This window comes from Mugil cephalus, chromosome 3 (genome assembly GCF_022458985.1).
Source record: "Mugil cephalus isolate CIBA_MC_2020 chromosome 3, CIBA_Mcephalus_1.1, whole genome shotgun sequence".
Lineage (NCBI taxonomy): Eukaryota > Metazoa > Chordata > Actinopteri > Mugiliformes > Mugilidae > Mugil > Mugil cephalus.
Genome location: NC_061772.1, coordinates 4,539,983 through 4,557,791, shown reverse-complemented (window position 1 = coordinate 4,557,791; position 17,809 = coordinate 4,539,983). Strand labels below are relative to the sequence as shown.

General features: G+C 41.1%; 2 protein-coding genes across 4 annotated transcripts; one reads left to right on the top strand and one right to left on the bottom strand.

Moving 5' to 3' along the window:
• The first annotated feature begins 2,119 nt into the window (after positions 1 to 2,119).
• zgc:158785 (uncharacterized protein LOC791214 homolog) lies at positions 2,120 to 9,941 on the top strand. The gene is made up of 6 exons (XM_047581677.1): positions 2,120 to 2,258; positions 2,978 to 3,057; positions 3,515 to 3,662; positions 4,480 to 4,684; positions 6,390 to 6,596; positions 7,510 to 9,941. The coding sequence occupies exons 3-6, from the start codon at positions 3,520 to 3,522 to the stop codon at positions 7,669 to 7,671; spliced, it is 717 nt and encodes a 238-aa protein (XP_047437633.1). The 5' UTR covers positions 2,120 to 2,258; positions 2,978 to 3,057; positions 3,515 to 3,519; the 3' UTR covers positions 7,672 to 9,941.
• Positions 8,822 to 17,338, bottom strand: lmnl3 (lamin L3). 3 transcript variants are annotated; one of them, XM_047581675.1, is made up of 12 exons: positions 17,220 to 17,338; positions 16,604 to 17,026; positions 16,218 to 16,374; positions 14,495 to 14,620; positions 14,201 to 14,371; positions 13,997 to 14,122; positions 12,817 to 13,037; positions 12,467 to 12,686; positions 11,499 to 11,606; positions 11,292 to 11,408; positions 11,009 to 11,119; positions 8,822 to 9,164 (listed from the first exon to the last, which is right to left on the bottom strand). In XM_047581675.1, the coding sequence occupies exons 2-12, from the start codon at positions 16,996 to 16,998 to the stop codon at positions 9,129 to 9,131; spliced, it is 1,788 nt and encodes a 595-aa protein (XP_047437631.1). In that variant the 5' UTR covers positions 16,999 to 17,026; positions 17,220 to 17,338; the 3' UTR covers positions 8,822 to 9,128. The 3 variants fall into 3 exon arrangements, with proteins under 3 accessions (XP_047437631.1, XP_047437632.1, XP_047437630.1); XM_047581676.1 differs by lacking the exon at positions 17,220 to 17,338 and adding an exon at positions 10,832 to 10,894 and having other exon boundaries at positions 16,604 to 17,213; XM_047581674.1 differs by lacking the exon at positions 17,220 to 17,338 and having other exon boundaries at positions 16,604 to 17,213.
• Positions 17,339 to 17,809: the final 471 nt, after the last annotated feature.

The window sequence follows — 17,809 nt, the reverse complement described above, 5'->3', positions numbered from 1 at the left end:
GCCCCAGTCCCATTTAACACAATACATACTGAGGAGGGGGCAGACGCTTCCACTGATCTCAAATAGACCTTGACTAAAGCCCAGACACAACATCAGCTGATCCAGAGCCGCAGCCAGAGACAGCATCCAAGCAGCACACACACAGGCCACGTTGAGCACAGGAAAGAGCCTCTCTCCAGAGCAGTGTGAGGAGGCCCTCTGCATGCATGTATGTCTGAGGTAGGTTTATCCAACCTCTCACGCTGTTCACGAAGGAATTCTCAATGCCGTGCTTTCCCCCTGCGCTTTGTTCAGGAGCAGTCTGAGAGTGAAAGGCAGACAGGATTAGAGTGAAAAGAGGGAGAAAGAAAAGCACCGGTGCTCTGCCCGTGACAGTCCTCCTCTTTCTCTTTTTACAATAAATATGAATGGGACACCTCCTTTAACCCTTACACTGTCTGGTACTGAAATGTTTTTCTGTTTCACTGTGTTGCACAGTGTACTGAGCACAATGCTTATTTCACTTAGACAGAGGATATTCATTTGAAGATTGTCTTTTGACTCAATATCTTAAATTATTCTGCGCGACAAATTTAAAATTTGAAGGGACCTTTGGTCATAGGTGTAGGGTCTATGCCGGGGCGTTTTAGAGGTTCTGCTGGGTTGGATGTGAACGGAATGTGTCTTTGCTTTAAAACACTTTCATCATCTAGACGACACACATCAATGTGTTATTATCAATAGTGAAGCACTGCCGCAACAGCTGAAAATCAAAATGCTAGACTTAGCCACCAACATCAGAATGCTGTTTTTCATTTATTTTATTTTTCAATCTGGTGAATGTTATTTCATCCCTATCTCTATATTCTATACTGAACATGAGATTTACAGGCTTCACATGAATGACGTTAACTTCTCACTAACACTTGCTTACACTCCTTACACTTACACTTGGCAGCACCTTATTAATTATTATTGTTATTAATTACGGTTTATTTCACATATGTTAATATAAGATAATAGCAAACTTTATTGTTCACAGGGAGAAATTACTTTTCATTACAGCAGCTTCTACTCACAGTGTACCAGTGTTCAGAACAAAGAGCAATGTAGGCAATGAGAATAAGTAAGAGTAAGTAGACAATTATAGTAAGAATACACACAATAATATATATATATATATATATATTGCACAGAAATGATTGCACATGGTGAGTCCAGAGTCCAGTAATATATGAGGAAATATGTACAAATATTTGAATATAAAGTTAACAAAAAACATCTATATAACAAAATGAGCAGACGATAAAACAGCAAGTTTTCTGCTAGCCCTGTATGTACAGTATATGTTCTGATAACGAGTCTGAATCTGAATAAAAATTAAAATAAAACCTGTTTATAAAGAAGAAATCAGCAACATACGTACATGATACAAACACGACTGTATGATTCATGTAGGTGGTTCACGATAAAAAAAATTAAAAAAAATAAATTAAATTAATTACTTTTAGCAGTGGGAGTAAATTTTTACTCTTACTCTTTATTTTTAGTCTTACATTGATACTTAAGAAGTTAAACTGTAGTCTCATAAATGCAAACCTTATCTACATACAAGGACAACATGCCCTAAAAAGGTATGAGCAAAATTCTACTGTAGCAGTAATTAACACCATTTACATTTCTATCCTGAACCACTGGTGCTATTCAATCAATTTATCAAGGAGGAACACTTGCATCAATAGTTTGAGACATTCCAAGCACATTCCAAGCAATCACAGGGTCAAAGCATTTCAACCAAGGACATTAAATTAATTCAGTTTTAGGGGATTTTAATATGCTTTGTTTCTATTTCAGCATTCCAAATGTCTCCCCCATAATTAGAGCGCCCCTTTCCAAAACTAGACACAACAGCAACAACTCGGCCTCCTGTCCCTCCTCATCTGCAGTGCCTACATTACCATGAGGCCAGTAAATGGCTCACTGTGCTGCCTGCCTGGTAGCCTCCTAACAGGATTAAGGGGGATATGGTGAGGTGGTGCTCCTGCGTGGTGTAACTCACTCTGATGTGATTTCTATTTGTCTGGCCCGGCCCTTACTTTCCTTCCGTCTAATCCCTCTCTATTCTCACCACTGTCCGTCAGCCATGCTAATCTGCAGGCAGGCTTTAGGAAGAGAAGCTTCCATGCAGCGACTCTCTGATAAACAGAGAGGGAAAGGGCTGCTGTTCATGGTATGGGAGCTCACACTGCTACAGGCTGCTGGCGGAGATCGAGCTTGCGGTAAGAATGCTGTTAAGGATTGTGTTGTTACTTTGTTGAACATGTTGTTTAAAACATATTGATTTAGCTGTCCTTAGCTCCACTACATGTGATTGACTTGATACTTCAACTGGTCAACGTTGTGTTTCACGTGCCCCTGATTGTGCGTGTGTTATCAGTCTGAACAAGGTCAGCTGTGTGTTGACCTGAGCCATGTCTGCACATCTTAGAGTGAGCCAGAATACGGCCAAACTGTTTCAGTGGATGCAGGCTGCGTGTTGAAACAAGCAGGCATGAAGCAGTTTACTGTAGTAGAAACACAAAAAATTAAACCGACTTTTTTTTGGAGACAGATGAATACTATACACTGATAGACCATTACATGTGATTTAAGAAAAAAGACTGTAAAGCTGCATTAATTGATTTTGCCCATTCATAGCAACAATGTTTTTGTAGTTGAATGAGACCAAAGAAGGAATCAGTATTGATGAGTACAGCGTTAGGGTCTCAATAACATGATTGAACTACCAGATGTACTGATCCTTGTTTTAATCAAGCTGATATTTTTTCATAAATGTGTAATCAACGGCTAATACTAAAACCTGTGGTTTAGATTAAAGCTTGTATCTGTAAACATGTCCTTAGGGGAAGGGGAGGCAGTACCTAGTGCCTGGTGAATAAACAAGGTTTTGTCAAGAAATAATCTAACTCACCCTATTTGTTGTGTTGGGACTGATCAGAATGCCTGTTCGCCTCTGGCTCCAGTCCTTATGCTAAGCTAGGATAATCACAGGCTGACTCAAGATACATACCCCCACAGGTAAGACACTGATATAATCATTTGGCTATCAGAATCATAATGTTTGGCAGAAAGATAAAGTGAAATCTACAGAGTACCTGGCTTTGACTACATGCACTACAATGTTACCACATATGGTTGCCTATAATATTTGTTGTCTGTTCACTGCATTTGATTCCCTGAAGTATTCACGTGTGTATTCTGTCATATAGTTAGTATTATCTGGAGTTTTTATTTAAGTTATTTTTCAATTATTTTAACTACTGAAAACAAATAAGAGCAGACAGAACACAGAATGTTATTCAATTCTCATAAATGAACAATTCATTTATTGTTTTAACTTGTTTTGCAAAGTCATGTCACATTTAACTAAAAAGTGTATTACATTACCGATCTGTCATTTTTATAATATCACATGTAATATATTATAATTTAATAACATCTGATAACATATATATCCGACTGGCCCCGTATATAGCAGTTATGACAGCAGAGGATCCCAGGAGTCTGTGGGTGTCCAGTCCTGTGGGGGAGGTCACATTAATGTCTGAACATGGGCAAGAGGAAGAGCTCAACAGCTATCACATAGAAATGCCCACTAAGGAATGTGCAGCAGTCACAAAAAGGTAACATAAATGTTTTAGTAGATGAAAAACAACAATCACACACTTGTAATATTAGTTCTACAGATCTGTTTCCACCATCCAGGTCAAAATACCAATGGAAACATTTATAAGGCTTCTGTCTGAGAATGTATGCAGTACACACATGTACTCTGTTCCTCTATAACTATTAGAAGTTTTGAATTGGGATTTAATCTCACATTTTTTAGATGTTGATACAGTAGATTTATACTGTGGTACATGCTGAATTATCCCCATGTCTCAGAGGTTTTTCATTTCTGGGCCTTAAAGTTGAGAACTACATAAAGAAAATGAATAAAAACAAATCATCTTCCAGGCTAATGGTTGGTATGAAGATGGTAAACTAGATAATTTTATTGAAATGTGCAGTGTGTTTCTGTTTAGGTCAGGATTCGTATAATTTAAAACATAGTTGACCTGGCCTCCAAATTCACTACATCCCATACTGTTAAAATGCATGTGGGATGCACTGGAACAAGCCTGATCTGCCCCTCCCCTCAACCCATAGGACCCAAAGACCCCCACTAACAATATTCTGTTACCAGACACCACAGGACACCCTCAGAAGGACCATGTCCATTCTCTGATGAGAAACAACTGTTTTGGAGGCACAAAGGAGGCTTGATCAGTGTATACATGAAATGTTTACAAGAAGAAAATAATTACTCAATAATATATAAAAAATAAATTAAGTTAAACCAATGAAAAAAATGATCCTGTGCAAAATGTGCCAGCCAAAATAAGTCCTGATGCCTTGTGGCAATTCTTATTAAATAACTAATGTTATTTTGTGTGTCAGTTTGTGCAGTGAGGAGCCATTCTGTCGGATCTGCCATGAAGACCAAACCTCGGGGGAGCTTCTCTCCCCGTGTGAGTGCTCCGGTACCCTGGCCATGGTGCACCGGACCTGCTTGGAGCAGTGGCTCACCGCCTCCAACAGCGGCCACTGTGAGCTCTGCCACCACCAGTTCGCACTGGAGCGCCTGCCAAAGCCTCTTACTGAGGTAGGCCCTTGCAGTACACAACACTGTAATTTCTGATGCTCATTAACCTACTGCTGCTCAGCACTCTGTTCTCATTACCACTAAAGTGAATTTCTGATTTTCTCATGCTTGACTGGTGACAAACCAAGCAGCACTAAAAGAGGAATATTGATTTTAGACGGTCAACTTAAATAGAATAAATATACACAAATAGTGTAAAATCAAATCAGATTCACATTCAGATTCAGATTATGTTATCGTTATTAGTCCTAGGGAGGCAATTCATTTTGTAGTCAACCTGTCCGCAAAAAAACACAACAAAATACACTATAAAAGAGATAAATAGTACACAGAATTAACATCCACAGTCTAGCATCATCAGTCGTTATATCAACAGTGACCACAGCCATTCACGGCACAGTGGGGCAAGATGCAGGTTAAATAATTCAAGGCTCACTCTGCATATGTGCATTTAGCAGCCTCATGGTGGAAAGGATAAAAGAATTTGCGTAGCGGTTTGATTTCTGTACCGGCACATAACACAGCCCTCCTGAGGGCTTGATTACAAATTGGGATAATATTCTGTCCCCTGTCTGAACCAACCCACTCCTTCAGACCTTCAGGTGATTTTTGAGCACAGTCCATTAAACCAGCATATAAAAACAAAGTATTGAGAAGACTCAACAGAAGTTTTATAAAAGGTAAATTAGGTCTGTTGACGTCAAAAGAGTTGAATTTTCCTAACAAATATATTCTCTTGGCTCGTTGTACAGTGTTGTCAGCGTTTTTGCTGAGTTTCAGGTACTTGTATGTTTTTACTGTTTTGTACTTCAGCAAAACTATAACTGCAACAGAGCTAGTAGAAGAGAATATAAGACAGAAATAATGAAGTCCCCCTGTTTTAAGTGAATGAAACAGCTGATGTCACAGTGAGTGGGAGGTGCTTCTCTGCAGGTTGTTGCCTTCACGTTAAAGAACACGCTGCTGTCAGCTGGACCACGAGTACTGCTAAAGCCACTTAGCCTGAGAGCCAGATTAGATGATGTTTCCCTCGCCTGCTACTCTACGCTGCGACAGTGAAGGAAAGTGTGTCCGTGTCTCCTTCTGTCCAGTTGCACATGTGGTCGTGGCCTGTAATCTCTGTTCTCTGCCATGTCGGGCAGCTCTGCACTCGTGCTCAGAAACACAGGTGCAATACGTTACATTTGTGATGTGTAGGTGTTATTCATCTCTCATCGCCAGAGCAGGCCCCGCACACTCAGTGTACTCCCACAGAATCTCTGGTCTTTACCTGCTTTGGATTTCAGTTGGTCTCACTTGGTTGGGACCTTGCATGACATTTCTCATGCAAGTAAAGCAATGATGCAGGAGTCTGGCATAGTCACAGGGTATAAATTATATGTCATACAAGTCATTCAAACTCAGAGATGCAACAAGATGAAGGTTTTTTATTCACATGTGCTTTCTCCCATGTTGTCATCATGTACAAGGATTGATTTCATATTCATTCTAACAATATCACCCATTAAATAGATAAAAAGCATACAAACTTACCTATATCTGTATATCCACACACTGTACATTCCAGTTCCAAGAGAATTTTTAGCGTGTATTTTTCCACATTATGACCATTATAATCATCTCGCCCCCAGCATGCACACCATTCTGATGTTGTCTTTTACGATATGCTGTCAATCAGGCCTCATTCCCCCTCTTCCTCTCCCAGTGGTTATGTTCTCCATCCATGCAGCAGCAGAGGAGGACACTCTGTGGTGATGCAGCATGTTTCCTCTTCATCACGCCCCTAGCCAGCTTATCAGGGTGGCTGTGTGTTCAAGGAGCCATGGACCTCTACTACACCAATGGCATGGAGGCACTGGGGCTCCTGGTCCTCACGCTGGCCCTTTTCACCATATATGTTTTCTGGACTGTGGTAAGTTTGGAACCAATACTGCCCTTTCAGCCAACATATTACACTTAATTCAAGCTCCCCAACCTTCATTGTAACCAAGTAACAATTAATCATATGTTAAACCTGAACATCCATCTGACAGGATAGACACAGAGTACATATGGAGTACATTATAGACAGAACCAAACAACCAATCACCTAACAACTAACAACCTGATAAGCACATCTGTGGCCTGTGGGAGGAAGACAGGGTACCCAGAGAAAACCCACCTAGAAAGACCAAAGCCAATCAGCAAGGTTGAACCTAGAACCCTTTTGGGTGGGTAACAGTGTTTTAAGGAGTGTTTTAACAGAAGACCTGTAGATCCATGGAATAACATTTACTTTCTCATTATGCTGTCATTTGATTTGGTACTGTTACTGATCAACCACAACATTAAAACCACAGACAGGTGAAGTAAACAACACTGATCATCTTGTGACACTGCAAACTAGAAAAAGCACAATGTATCAATGGGATGATCCACAGTGCATAGGGCCCAAAGGCTCCCACTAACATCGTGTTGCCACACACCACAGGACGCCCTCAGCACCCTCAACTGGAGGCACAAGGGAGAGCTACACAATATTAGGGAGGTGGTCATAATGTTATGACTGATCAGTGTAAAAGTTTAAATAAATCTTTGGCTAACATATTTAATCAATTGTAGCTTTTGCTTTTCCTGTTTTATAAGTCCTTATACTATCAGCCAAAATGAAAACTCAAACATACAGATTCATAAGAACAGTATTTTCATAAAATAATCTAATGTCACGGTGGACTTACTGGCTTTTTTTCTACATAAGGAGTTTACGTTACATGACCTACTGTCAGTATAGAAGGTTGGTGAGGAGACATTGTTATGTGTTTGACTTTTGGTTATTCGTTTGCCAGGTGTCTGTGCGCTACCATGTGCATCTGTACAAAATGTGGAAGAAGACTGACCAGAAAGTGAGACTGCAACTTCCTCAGCCAGGCCAAACCACTCTAAACCAACAAATCCTGTCCAAATGCACTCTTGGCAAAGCCACCAACAAGGAGTCTGTAGTAGTGTAGACTACAGTACCACAATCATAAAGAAAGAAGACAACATAATTCAAGACGCTTGCATGGCGTGGACTCCTTCAAGAGCCGAGGCTGAAGACTGTTTCATCAGCTCCTGGTCCTTCGGTTTCAACCCGTGTGGAACAACAGAGCAAAATGTCTAACTTAGATGAAAACTGACACCAGTCATTTTCGCAATGGTGCGCTTTCTCATTTTTTTTTAGAGCCCTCAGTAACAATGTCATCTCAGGGTTTCATTCCAGCTGCAATGCTAAAACAGGGACCAACAAAGAAGAGCAACATCTGAGCCAAAGACAGTGATACTTGTTCCTGTTCCTGTTATATACTGAATAAATACGACAGTTACCTACAATGTTTTTAGGTTATTTCTATGAATAATAACTGAAAAAGGAAGTAGTAAAAGAAAATCTATTCACTGCCTAACTAAATTTTGGTCCAGTCTAGTAACTGGGAATTTAAGATTTTTATTTAATAGGCATTTCAGACATTCTCAGATTCCTTCAATCCAATATTGGATGTCTATTTAGTTTATTTTACACCCTTTCTCCCCTAATCTTGCTCAGACCTAGAACTGTATCCTGTTATATACAGAACCCAAAGCAGAAGGTCCTTCATCATTTACCAGCGTTAGAAACAAGACACCACAGTCTGAGGCTGTACGGACCTTTGAGCCACATGCTATCGTCACCACGCTGACCTAATGTTTAGCTGGTACAATGACAACATGACATCTTACTTTGGCATTTAGTAACATAATGCGGCTTTTGTGTGTGTTCTAGGAATGTTCTGTGTAGCTGGTACACACACACAAACACACAACGTGAAGGAGACTGACAGTTGGTAAAGACAGAAAAATCTTCACTCAACCTAAAAAATGATTCATCAAGACAAAAATGCAGTAATCAGGTTTGTCACAACTCAGATTTTGCCAAGTAGAACTGAATGTGCATCTTATTTTGAAATGGTCTTACATTTATATAGTGCTAATCTGCTCACAGCCCTTTACAATCGCACATCATCGTCATCTGGCTCAAGCACTGTTCAGTGTGTACTCCATTTTACTGAGGATCGAACCTGCTCGCTTACACTCAACCACTTTTTGGAGAACCTTATTGAAACAAACAGACATTCATACTTGGAGTTTTAGATTGAACTATAATAGTTTAGAAAACTTTATTAGGTTACAGTTTTATTTCACAACACATTTAAATAAGACTAAATCAAGGAAAAGCCTACAATGTGCAATTGGAGCAATGCAATGTGAGGGACACTGAGGTTAAGGTTGTGCTAAGGCATAGGAGCTCTTTACTAACATGTCACTGTCTTATTGAAGTTTGTCAGTTTGTTGAAACACCAGAACCAGACAGCAGCTGACATTTGTACTCTGAAGCCCGGAGCTGGTCCGGGTTTTCCAGATAGTGATGACGGCCAGCAGTGGATGGACAAAATCACATGACGGCACAACTGGCCTCCTTAGACAGGTCCTGAGGGCAACAAAACAAACAAACAAACAAAAAAAAGACAGCAGTGTTATCACATTTAATCAATTAGTATCAGGGCACTTAGTCTGGCAGCACTACACATGCTGGTGAAGTTATAAAGAACTGGGGCAGAATGTAACTCGGGGCTCAGAGATTTTTCCAGTATAAAAAAGCGAGTGAAAAAAAAAAAAGGAAAAAAAAAGGTAAATCTGTGGGGTGTTTTTCTGCAAAAGCCCGAATCGGCAAATAATTGAAATAGTTTTTCCAAATATGTAGGGTAAGATTCAGGGAACCTGGATAAATCTCTCTACAGCAGTGGAAATGAGGCCACAGACGCAGGAGCAGATACCGACCCATTTTGAACCGTTTTCTGTGAAATCTGAGTTAGCCACTTGAATTTAACACTGTATTGTTTTAATTTTGCGTTGCCATGCACATTTATGGATTTTTGCTTTCTGGCAGTGTTGTTTTGGACACATTTAATACAAGGGTTAAGCATAATGTGCCCTGTGTGGGGAAAATGCACACAGACAATGGGAGCAGCAATGCCACAAATATCCACAAGATGGTGGACATCTGGCAGTTCAACAGAATACAAAGGCAACTAGAAATGTGCATTTCCTGGAGAAAATGCGTTTTCCTGTTTCTTCTGATAAATTTGACGCTGTAGAAACAGTAGTGATACCCGAATCCAGCGTGTGGTGCCACTGTTGGACCACACTGCACAGACTTGGGCTCCAAACCCAGCCCGTATTCCAATAAAGGATTTTGTGTTTTGAATATTTGCCATTTTGTTATTTAATATGTGCTGAAAATATTTTCATACATAATATGGGTCACATTTAAACACCCATACATTATATAGCATTAAAAAGCCTTGTCCACCCTCTGGCCCTCTCTGGTTTAGAAGTCTAGCTCCGCCCCTGGTCTGTAGCTGAAAATTAAAAGAGGAGCAGGTTTGAAGAGGATTTGAACATTCTGCCTATTGAAATCCATCATTTTTTTTAAAAAAGTGAAACATTTTAAAAGTTTAAAAGGATATTACAAAGAAAAGTAACAGCACACCTCTCTTCTAAAAGCTGGACAGTTTGATATTTAAAAGCTTTCTGTAGGCCAAACTACATTGCACCAGTTAGCATCCAAAAGCCCACGCAAGAACAAGAATATATAGCCTAAACAGAGGCAATATTTATTTTAGTGCGAAAGAAAAATAAATTGACTTCTCACAATCATCTGATTCAGTTCAAGATGTACACTTCATTTTAGGAGCCGCAAATTTAGAGAGTGACATGACATGGGGATTGATCATTTGCAATGATCAATCCCCATGTCACTGCTCTCATGTCCACTGACCTACAGATGGGCTCCATTGACCTAATTACTCAATATAAGTGCAGTCTCGCTATTACATTAAACACACAAGCTCCATGGAAAGCATGGACAGTTGGACACTTGATCCTAGTAAACTGGTTAAACAGCTGATTGAGACAAAAAGGCATGTAGTGGTTACAGCTTTGGGACACAAGTAAGGAAATTCATGTGTTAAAATCATAAAGGTAGTAGCAAATCCAACACGTATTAAACGAGCCATGCATCTTGTGCAATGCACACCATGTAAAAGCAGATAAGCGGGGTGGAATAGCCTCAGTGGGTGGCAACACTCTTCTCACCTACTATTCAGGACGCTGTCTGGCCTGAATTCAGGACACAGAACAACACTTCTTTTTCTTTGGCTTCAGTGTAGGCAGGGAAAACAATAACATTAGATTTCATATACTGAAGAGTTTTTGTCTGTAAAAGCACATCACACTTCATATTGTGGTTTTAGATAGGTACTTCATCTTTACCTGTCTCCGAAAGCGCTGAATGTCGCTACCTGCCACAAATTCTTCATCAAACTCCAATTCAGTTTCTTCGTCACCTCTGCCCTGTAAACACACCCTGCGCTCTGCTACCTCCTGAAAACACATTGCGTGACGTTTATTGCAAGATGACCAGAAATCAAAGATTTACAGGCAAGTGCCCAGAATAATCACTACTTCAGTGATTTGTCTTCAAGAAAATGATCAAGCCTCTTAGAAAAATATAGATGGACTGTAGTTACAACAGACAAAGACAAATGTCACTAACCTCAAGGTCGGAGTTCAGAAGAATCACCCTAACATCACTAATGGCCCCCCAGCTTCTGTGGCCCTGCAGAATGAGGTCCCCAGAATCAGCCTCTGTCTCTGCACCTGCTGCCCAGATCTGACAGGAACACACACAGTACACACATCTTAAGAGCCCACTCTCAAACAGTAATACTTATGGGTTTGTGATACAGAGTAAACTATTCACCGTTAGTGTCTGCCCACCAGCTAGGACACAGGGGGAGGGGATGTGGAAGGAGACATCTGCAGTATCTGGGTACATCCATCGTACAACCCAACCACCCAACGGCTGCTCCTGAAAGTGCAGAAAAGAGAAGACAGCAGAAATAACACAGTGAATATTGATGCCCCGAAGAACACAGTATTCATACTTCAAATAAAACTACCTAAAGCTAAAGCTGCCCTATTTACTGGCACTTTGTGCAGTTGATTAATAGGGACTATGCATGTCACAATAAATGTAACTAAATTAGTACATTGATCTGTTTATATCATCAGGACCATATATTTTTGGATACGAGTAGTTATTTTATACAAGTGGAGCTTGAATATGCTTTAATAATAAACAGGCGCTGGTAGAATTAAAAGTCAGTTGTTTGCTGAACAGATGTGGGTTGTCCCTTTGACGTTTCTTCATCAATTAAGTAGGAACTTGTTTCTACGTTCATCTGGAAACTGCTGCTTGCAATTGACAGCATGTGTTCAATTCACCTCACAAATGAAGTGATACAGAACACAGTAGGTTTCAAAAGCCTATCTCAATGAGATTTACTTCCCCTGTCAATGTTAATGTTGTGGCTTATTGGTGAATGGACCAAATTGTATGAAAACCTGAACTATTGATGAGAGAATATTGTCAAGGATGCAGTGAAACTCTTCTCTTTATCCGCGTTATATTCATATACTGTTTTAACTTTCACATCACTGACAGAATCTGGATGCATGTCATGAATATGATCTAACTCACAAGTGCTAAAGCTGAAATAACCCTGGTGAGGTCACTAGGGCCATTTTCTGCCAGTCTATTACATAGCAGGTTTTCAAGAATTGACTAGTCTGAAGCACTAAATCGATTGTCATGTTTTTACTAAAACACCCCCAACAGAAAAAACAGAACTTATAGAGGCCCATGTTCCTGGTGCGTTCCAGCCTTACCGTCTCAGAGCTGTTCTTCAGTTTAACATATTTTCCATCAATGTCGATTTCTGCCACGCTCACTGCACCATGCTCTGTTGAACGACTGGACATTTTATAGGCTGGAGAGCTGCCAGAGGCTCCCTCATGTTTCCGTTTTTTCCCTCTGTGCTTGCGGCTGCTGTGTTCCTGTGTTCTGGCTACGGGTGCATGTTGTGAGGGGCTGGGGGACAACTGCAGCCTGACGCAAAAATGACAAAATCACCTGAGAACTAAAGCACCAAACGCACTGAAACCATTCTGTTTGTGGACACTGAAATGGATGAACCATCGGTCAACTCTTGCATGATGTGCATGGATCACAGCCGTACCTCTGCTCCTCTACCTCCAGCATCTTCCTGTAGGCATTGATTTCCATGTCCAGAGCCAACTTAACGTCCAGCAAGTTCTCGTAATCTTCTAACTGAGTGTACATCTGACTTCTCATGTTGAGCAGCTCCTGTTCCTTCTGACTCAACTTCTGCTGCCAAACCTCCCGCTCCCTGTCCAGAGTCCTCTCCAGATCCTGAAAGCGACCCTCCAACGCCATTTTCTGAGAAAAATAGATAGATAATGTGTGGAGAAACTAGGAGACCACCAGATACAAAGAACTTAACTGTGTTTAAAAGACTAGCTTTGAGACATTTTGTTGATTTGCTTTCTTGCAGAGCTGCCCACAAGAAGCTACTGGTTAGCTTAGCCTAGCACAGGGACTGGAAACAGCTGCCATGGCTCTGTCCAAAGCAAACGTAATCAGTCTACCAATGCCACAGAGGCTCACTAAATAACAAACAATGTTTCTGTTTTTCACTCAACTTTTCAGATGATAAAGTGAATATTGGAGATAGTGAAGGGGGCTGTTGGCAGCAGCTTAATATTTAGAGTGGTAATCAGTCGTATTTAGCTCTTGGGAAGAAACCGAAAAGGTCAATTTAATATAAATTGTAAGTTTTTCCTTTAATGTATATCAAAATATTCACAAAAAAAAGGGACAAATCCAACTTGTTTTAGTTCAAGGATCACATACAGTCCAATCTGATCTCAAGAGGGCTGAAAAAGTAACATTAGCATTAGCAAGCATAATAACCTACAAATAACAGCAACTAGAGATTTTTCCCTTTATTTTCATGCAGAGACGTACATAATGAAGATGTTTACATTTAATCAACTATACTTTTAAAAAGCATTTTATCGACAATCTGAAATTTCTTAAGAAATATAAGTGCATTGGCACATTGCTGCCATCTGCTGTTTGGTTCTGGGTGTCAGCGTTGGGTTATGTCTACGACCGTGACTAAAGCACCACGATCCCTAGTGCACCCAAGTTTTCACACTTTGGCAATTCATCATGTGGGTCAGACTGGACTATTTTTTCCCCCGTGGAATTTAACCAGTTTCCTGGCAGTGTTAGAGGATTTCTTTCAGTCCACATAAATTTCAACTAGTTTTCAACCATGGGGATCTTATTTTTGTTAATAAATCTTTTCAGATTGTGTGACATGGTGAACTTACATCTTTTTGGTACTGCTGGAGTTGGGAGCTGAGCGTCTCCATTCTGAGCTTGGTGGTTTCCAATTCATCTTTTGTAGCGGATGCAGCGTCGTTTTTCTCCAGTGCAGCCCGCTGGGCGTTCTCTAACTAAAGTACGGAAAAGAATTCAGTGCAAAAAGAGATGAAAACACGCTTTTAAAATATCACGTTTTTCTGTGTTTGAACCTTCGAACTGAACGTTTTGTCTATTTCTTCTTTGTACAGTTGCAGCTGTGCCTCATGGTCCTGGCGCAGCTGCTGAATCGACTCGGCAAGTTTACTTTCAAACTCTCTCCGCCGCCCGGAGTCCACCTCCACTAGGCGGCTTTCATGTCGACTCCGGATCTCCAAGATTTCCTGTGAAGATCAAGTCATGGTGAACAATTTGCGGTGGCATGTAAAATGGCACCGCAGTGGCACAGTGCAATCAGAAAGACGAGAGCTGGGTTGAGATTGAGAGAGGATGTGTGTGTGTGTCACCTGCTCGCTGATGTTCCTCTGGAGTTCCAGCTGCTCTTTGAGTGTTTGCACCTGGTTCTCCATGTCTATCCTCCTCAACATCTCAGAGCTCAGTTGTTTCTTGGCCTCTGCCAGCACATGTTCTACCTGGTGACCACACGAGCACACATAATAAACAACATTTATTCCTGGTACACATACTGTATGTGGAACATTTTGAAGGATTTATTGGGGTTTTGAAGTTAGTCAGCATTAACAGCATTAAGATCTTGCTGGACTTTCATCCCTTACAAGAAAAACTCTTTAACCCTTTCCTCAACATTTCCTGCTGGTATATACTACAGCTACTTAATATTTCTGTCAATGCATCTTTACAAAATGTACTCTTTATACTTCATTTATTTTGTGAAATATGCACATTATACTGAGTGAGTTAATGGGGTTGATGGACATCAAGCTCATGCATGTCAAATATAGACATAATACCATAGCTTAGCATAAAGAGAACTGCTGCTCTAGTTCAACCCAAAGCAACAAGACTACATGTTTACAGTTTACTGACAATTAATATCAGGCATGCGTTAACTTGGGAAAGCTAACTTCATGCTCCAGACACATGAGATGCTCTGATAAAAACAGACCCACTGCCTAAAAATAGTAGGAAGTGAAACGAGGTGGGGATGAGACGCAGGCGAGATCAGAGCTGGTCGACACTGGCTAGAGGGCAGTGAACGATCTTCAACACCTGCGTTGTGCCGTTTTCACTATACCAGCAAAAAAGCAACAGGCCACAAGTCATTTTTAATAGAATCTGAAATCCGAAATATGACGCTACAAACTAATGCCAAACATGCACTGCAAAGTTGGACTGCTTTCAGGTATTTCCCCAGCACCCCAATGATGAGCTGAGATGTCAGTGAGTCATATGGATTAGTTTTTCCAGTTTACACATTTCTTCAATGAGCGCATCAACAGCACCTCATGGGTAAAATAACTGGCCTTGCTTGGCTGTTGGCATTAAAGCCACAACTATGTAGCTGAAAAGCAGTGTAAGCCTTCAGTGTCACTAGCTCGTGACTAGTGTCCATGAGTGGTCCTTGGCCATCCCTTACTCCTTTCAAGTTCCACTTGTCCAATACAAACATGGCCACTTCTAGCTCCCAAAAAAACACAACATGTCATGTAGCAAAATATTATGCTGATTATATGATAGTCATGAATCTCTACAAAACATATCGATCCTTCCAAATGTTGCCATTAGATATTTATGCATGGACAACACTAGATGCATATTGTATTAAAGACCTGTAGAGTTGTCAGTACTGTGTTGAGGTCTTTTACACGGTCATGTATGCAAGTTACTCTTTACCTTCACCAACCACTTGTCCTCTGACCCGACCCTTCTCCAACACAGTCCCTGCTATAACTTACCATAACCTAACGGGCAGTTGTGGAGGGGATGTCAGTGAAAACTATTCTGGAGGGCAACATTTTTCCATTCAAGGAACACACTTTGACAGAAGACAAGGCAAGTCTACTTTCCTACTATAAAACAAAGCAAAGGCCAAACGAGGCGAAGCACATCGGTAGACTATAGGTCTGTAACACTCAGAATGAGCCACCATCATAACAGCACTGCTACTTCACCATTTATCCAGTGCTCTGCTATTTTAAGACAGTAACCCATCAGGAGTATAGCACTCCTCATACATGCTAGCATTTCAAATCTAGTTTTAAGTCATACGTTATCCAGCTGGCCTTGTAGGTCAGCAAAGTCCTCGTTGAGTCTCCTGTTCTCAGACAGCAATTTGGTGTACTCAGCATCCTTGGAGTTTAGAGTTGCCTCAGCTTTCCTCAACTGGACCAGAGCATTGGTCAGATCGCTCTCCTTCTTTTGGTTCCTGAGAGACACAGAGAGATAGATAGATAGATCAGCTTAATAACCACATGCTCCAACAATCTTAACAAGTTTTCTGTCAGACCAGTCTCCTGCATGTGTCTGTCAATGTTGCCTTAGTGGGTAACATCAAGTATATGATTCCGGAACTTTTAAGATGTTAGACAGGTCTTAGCCTTGGTCTGCATTAGCGGTGAATGGAGATGGAGTGACAAATATGTAAATTCTCCTACCTGGATTGAAGTTTCTTGTACTCTTCACAGAGATTCCCATAGTCGATCTGCAGGCGGGCCCTCTCTCCAGCGATACCATCCAGGGACTTCCTGACATCGGCCAGCTCCTCCTCGTACAACCGTCGCACGTTGCCCATCTCCCGGCTCTTGGATTCATCCTTTTCCTCCAGCTGCATGAGCATGAAGGACCTCTCGCTTTCCAGCTCTTGGACCCGCTGGATGTAGTTGGCGAGGCGATCGTTGAGGTGCCGGAGGTCATCTTTCTCCTGGATGCGGGACATGCAGGTCGGGCTGGTGCTGGAGGACGGCAGGCCGCCGGCCGCTGTGCTGCGGCGACTGACGGAGCGGCTGGACCGGCTGCCGGAGGCGGCGGGGGTGGAGGTGGCGGAGGCCATGGGGGTCTCGTTAAGGTTCGCAAGAGGACTAGTCAAGATACAGATTAGTAGATTTAAAAAAAACAAGAATATACAACTACGGGCCGTGAGGCTGAGACATCCGACTTGATGCCAGCCGTAGATGCGCAGTGTTTAAAACGCGTTAAAGTCCCAGTGACGCGCTCCCGTACAGTCTCACTGTCATCACGCCACATGGAAATCACAAATATGGTCCTCTTTACCTGTTAGTGGCCTTGTTCCTACATTAAAGTTGTCCACAGCTGAAATCCATCTAATTTGACGAGTTGTCGCAATAAAACCAAGTGACCCAAAATTACCCACAGCATTTCCGGTTATAATTTTCAAAACAAAACAAAACATTTAAAAAGAGCAACACATTGCCCAATCTGTCGAACCACCAACATATCGAAATGATATTGTTTTTATGAGAGAGACTAAAGCTGATTAAAAATTGACTTTAAAATACTGAATTCTTGCCTCTTTTCGCCTTTATACTGATGGAATCACCGTATCGCTTCCGTTATTCCTCGCCGTAACTCGTTCTAGTTTGACTTCAGTAAAATTCCTGCAGGGCATCAGCTGACAGATGACTCGCCAAAACCGCTGCTGTCACTGATCACAAGACTAACTTTTTCTTCTTTTCTACACATCTTAGATGCACTTTAGGGTTCGAGGTCACTTAGTGAGCACGCATGTAAACACGTTCATTTTATTTAATATTTAACAGTAAATAGCATCATATCTGTGCAGTGATTCTCTTCCGATCGTGATCATAATAAGGACACTGATTATATATTCAGGAAAAACAAAT

Excerpts from the sequence above, each read along its gene's own strand:
- zgc:158785 (XM_047581677.1), top strand. The coding sequence starts at position 3,520 with ATGACAGCAGAGGATCCCAGGAGTCTGTGGGTGTCCAGTCCTGTGGGG. Across the intron at positions 4,685-6,389 it reads TGCCAAAGCCTCTTACTGAG|TGGTTATGTTCTCCATCCAT; the intron begins GTAGGCCCTTGC and ends TTCCTCTCCCAG. Across the intron at positions 6,597-7,509 it reads TATATGTTTTCTGGACTGTG|GTGTCTGTGCGCTACCATGT; the intron begins GTAAGTTTGGAA and ends TTCGTTTGCCAG.
- lmnl3 (XM_047581675.1), bottom strand. The coding sequence starts at position 16,998 with ATGGCCTCCGCCACCTCCACCCCCGCCGCCTCCGGCAGCCGGTCCAGC. Across the intron at positions 14,621-16,217 it reads TACAAGGCCAGCTGGATAAC|GTAGAACATGTGCTGGCAGA; the intron begins GTATGACTTAAA and ends TGTGGTCACCAG. Across the intron at positions 9,165-11,008 it reads TTCAGCGCTTTCGGAGACAG|GACCTGTCTAAGGAGGCCAG; the intron begins GTAAAGATGAAG and ends TGTTGCCCTCAG.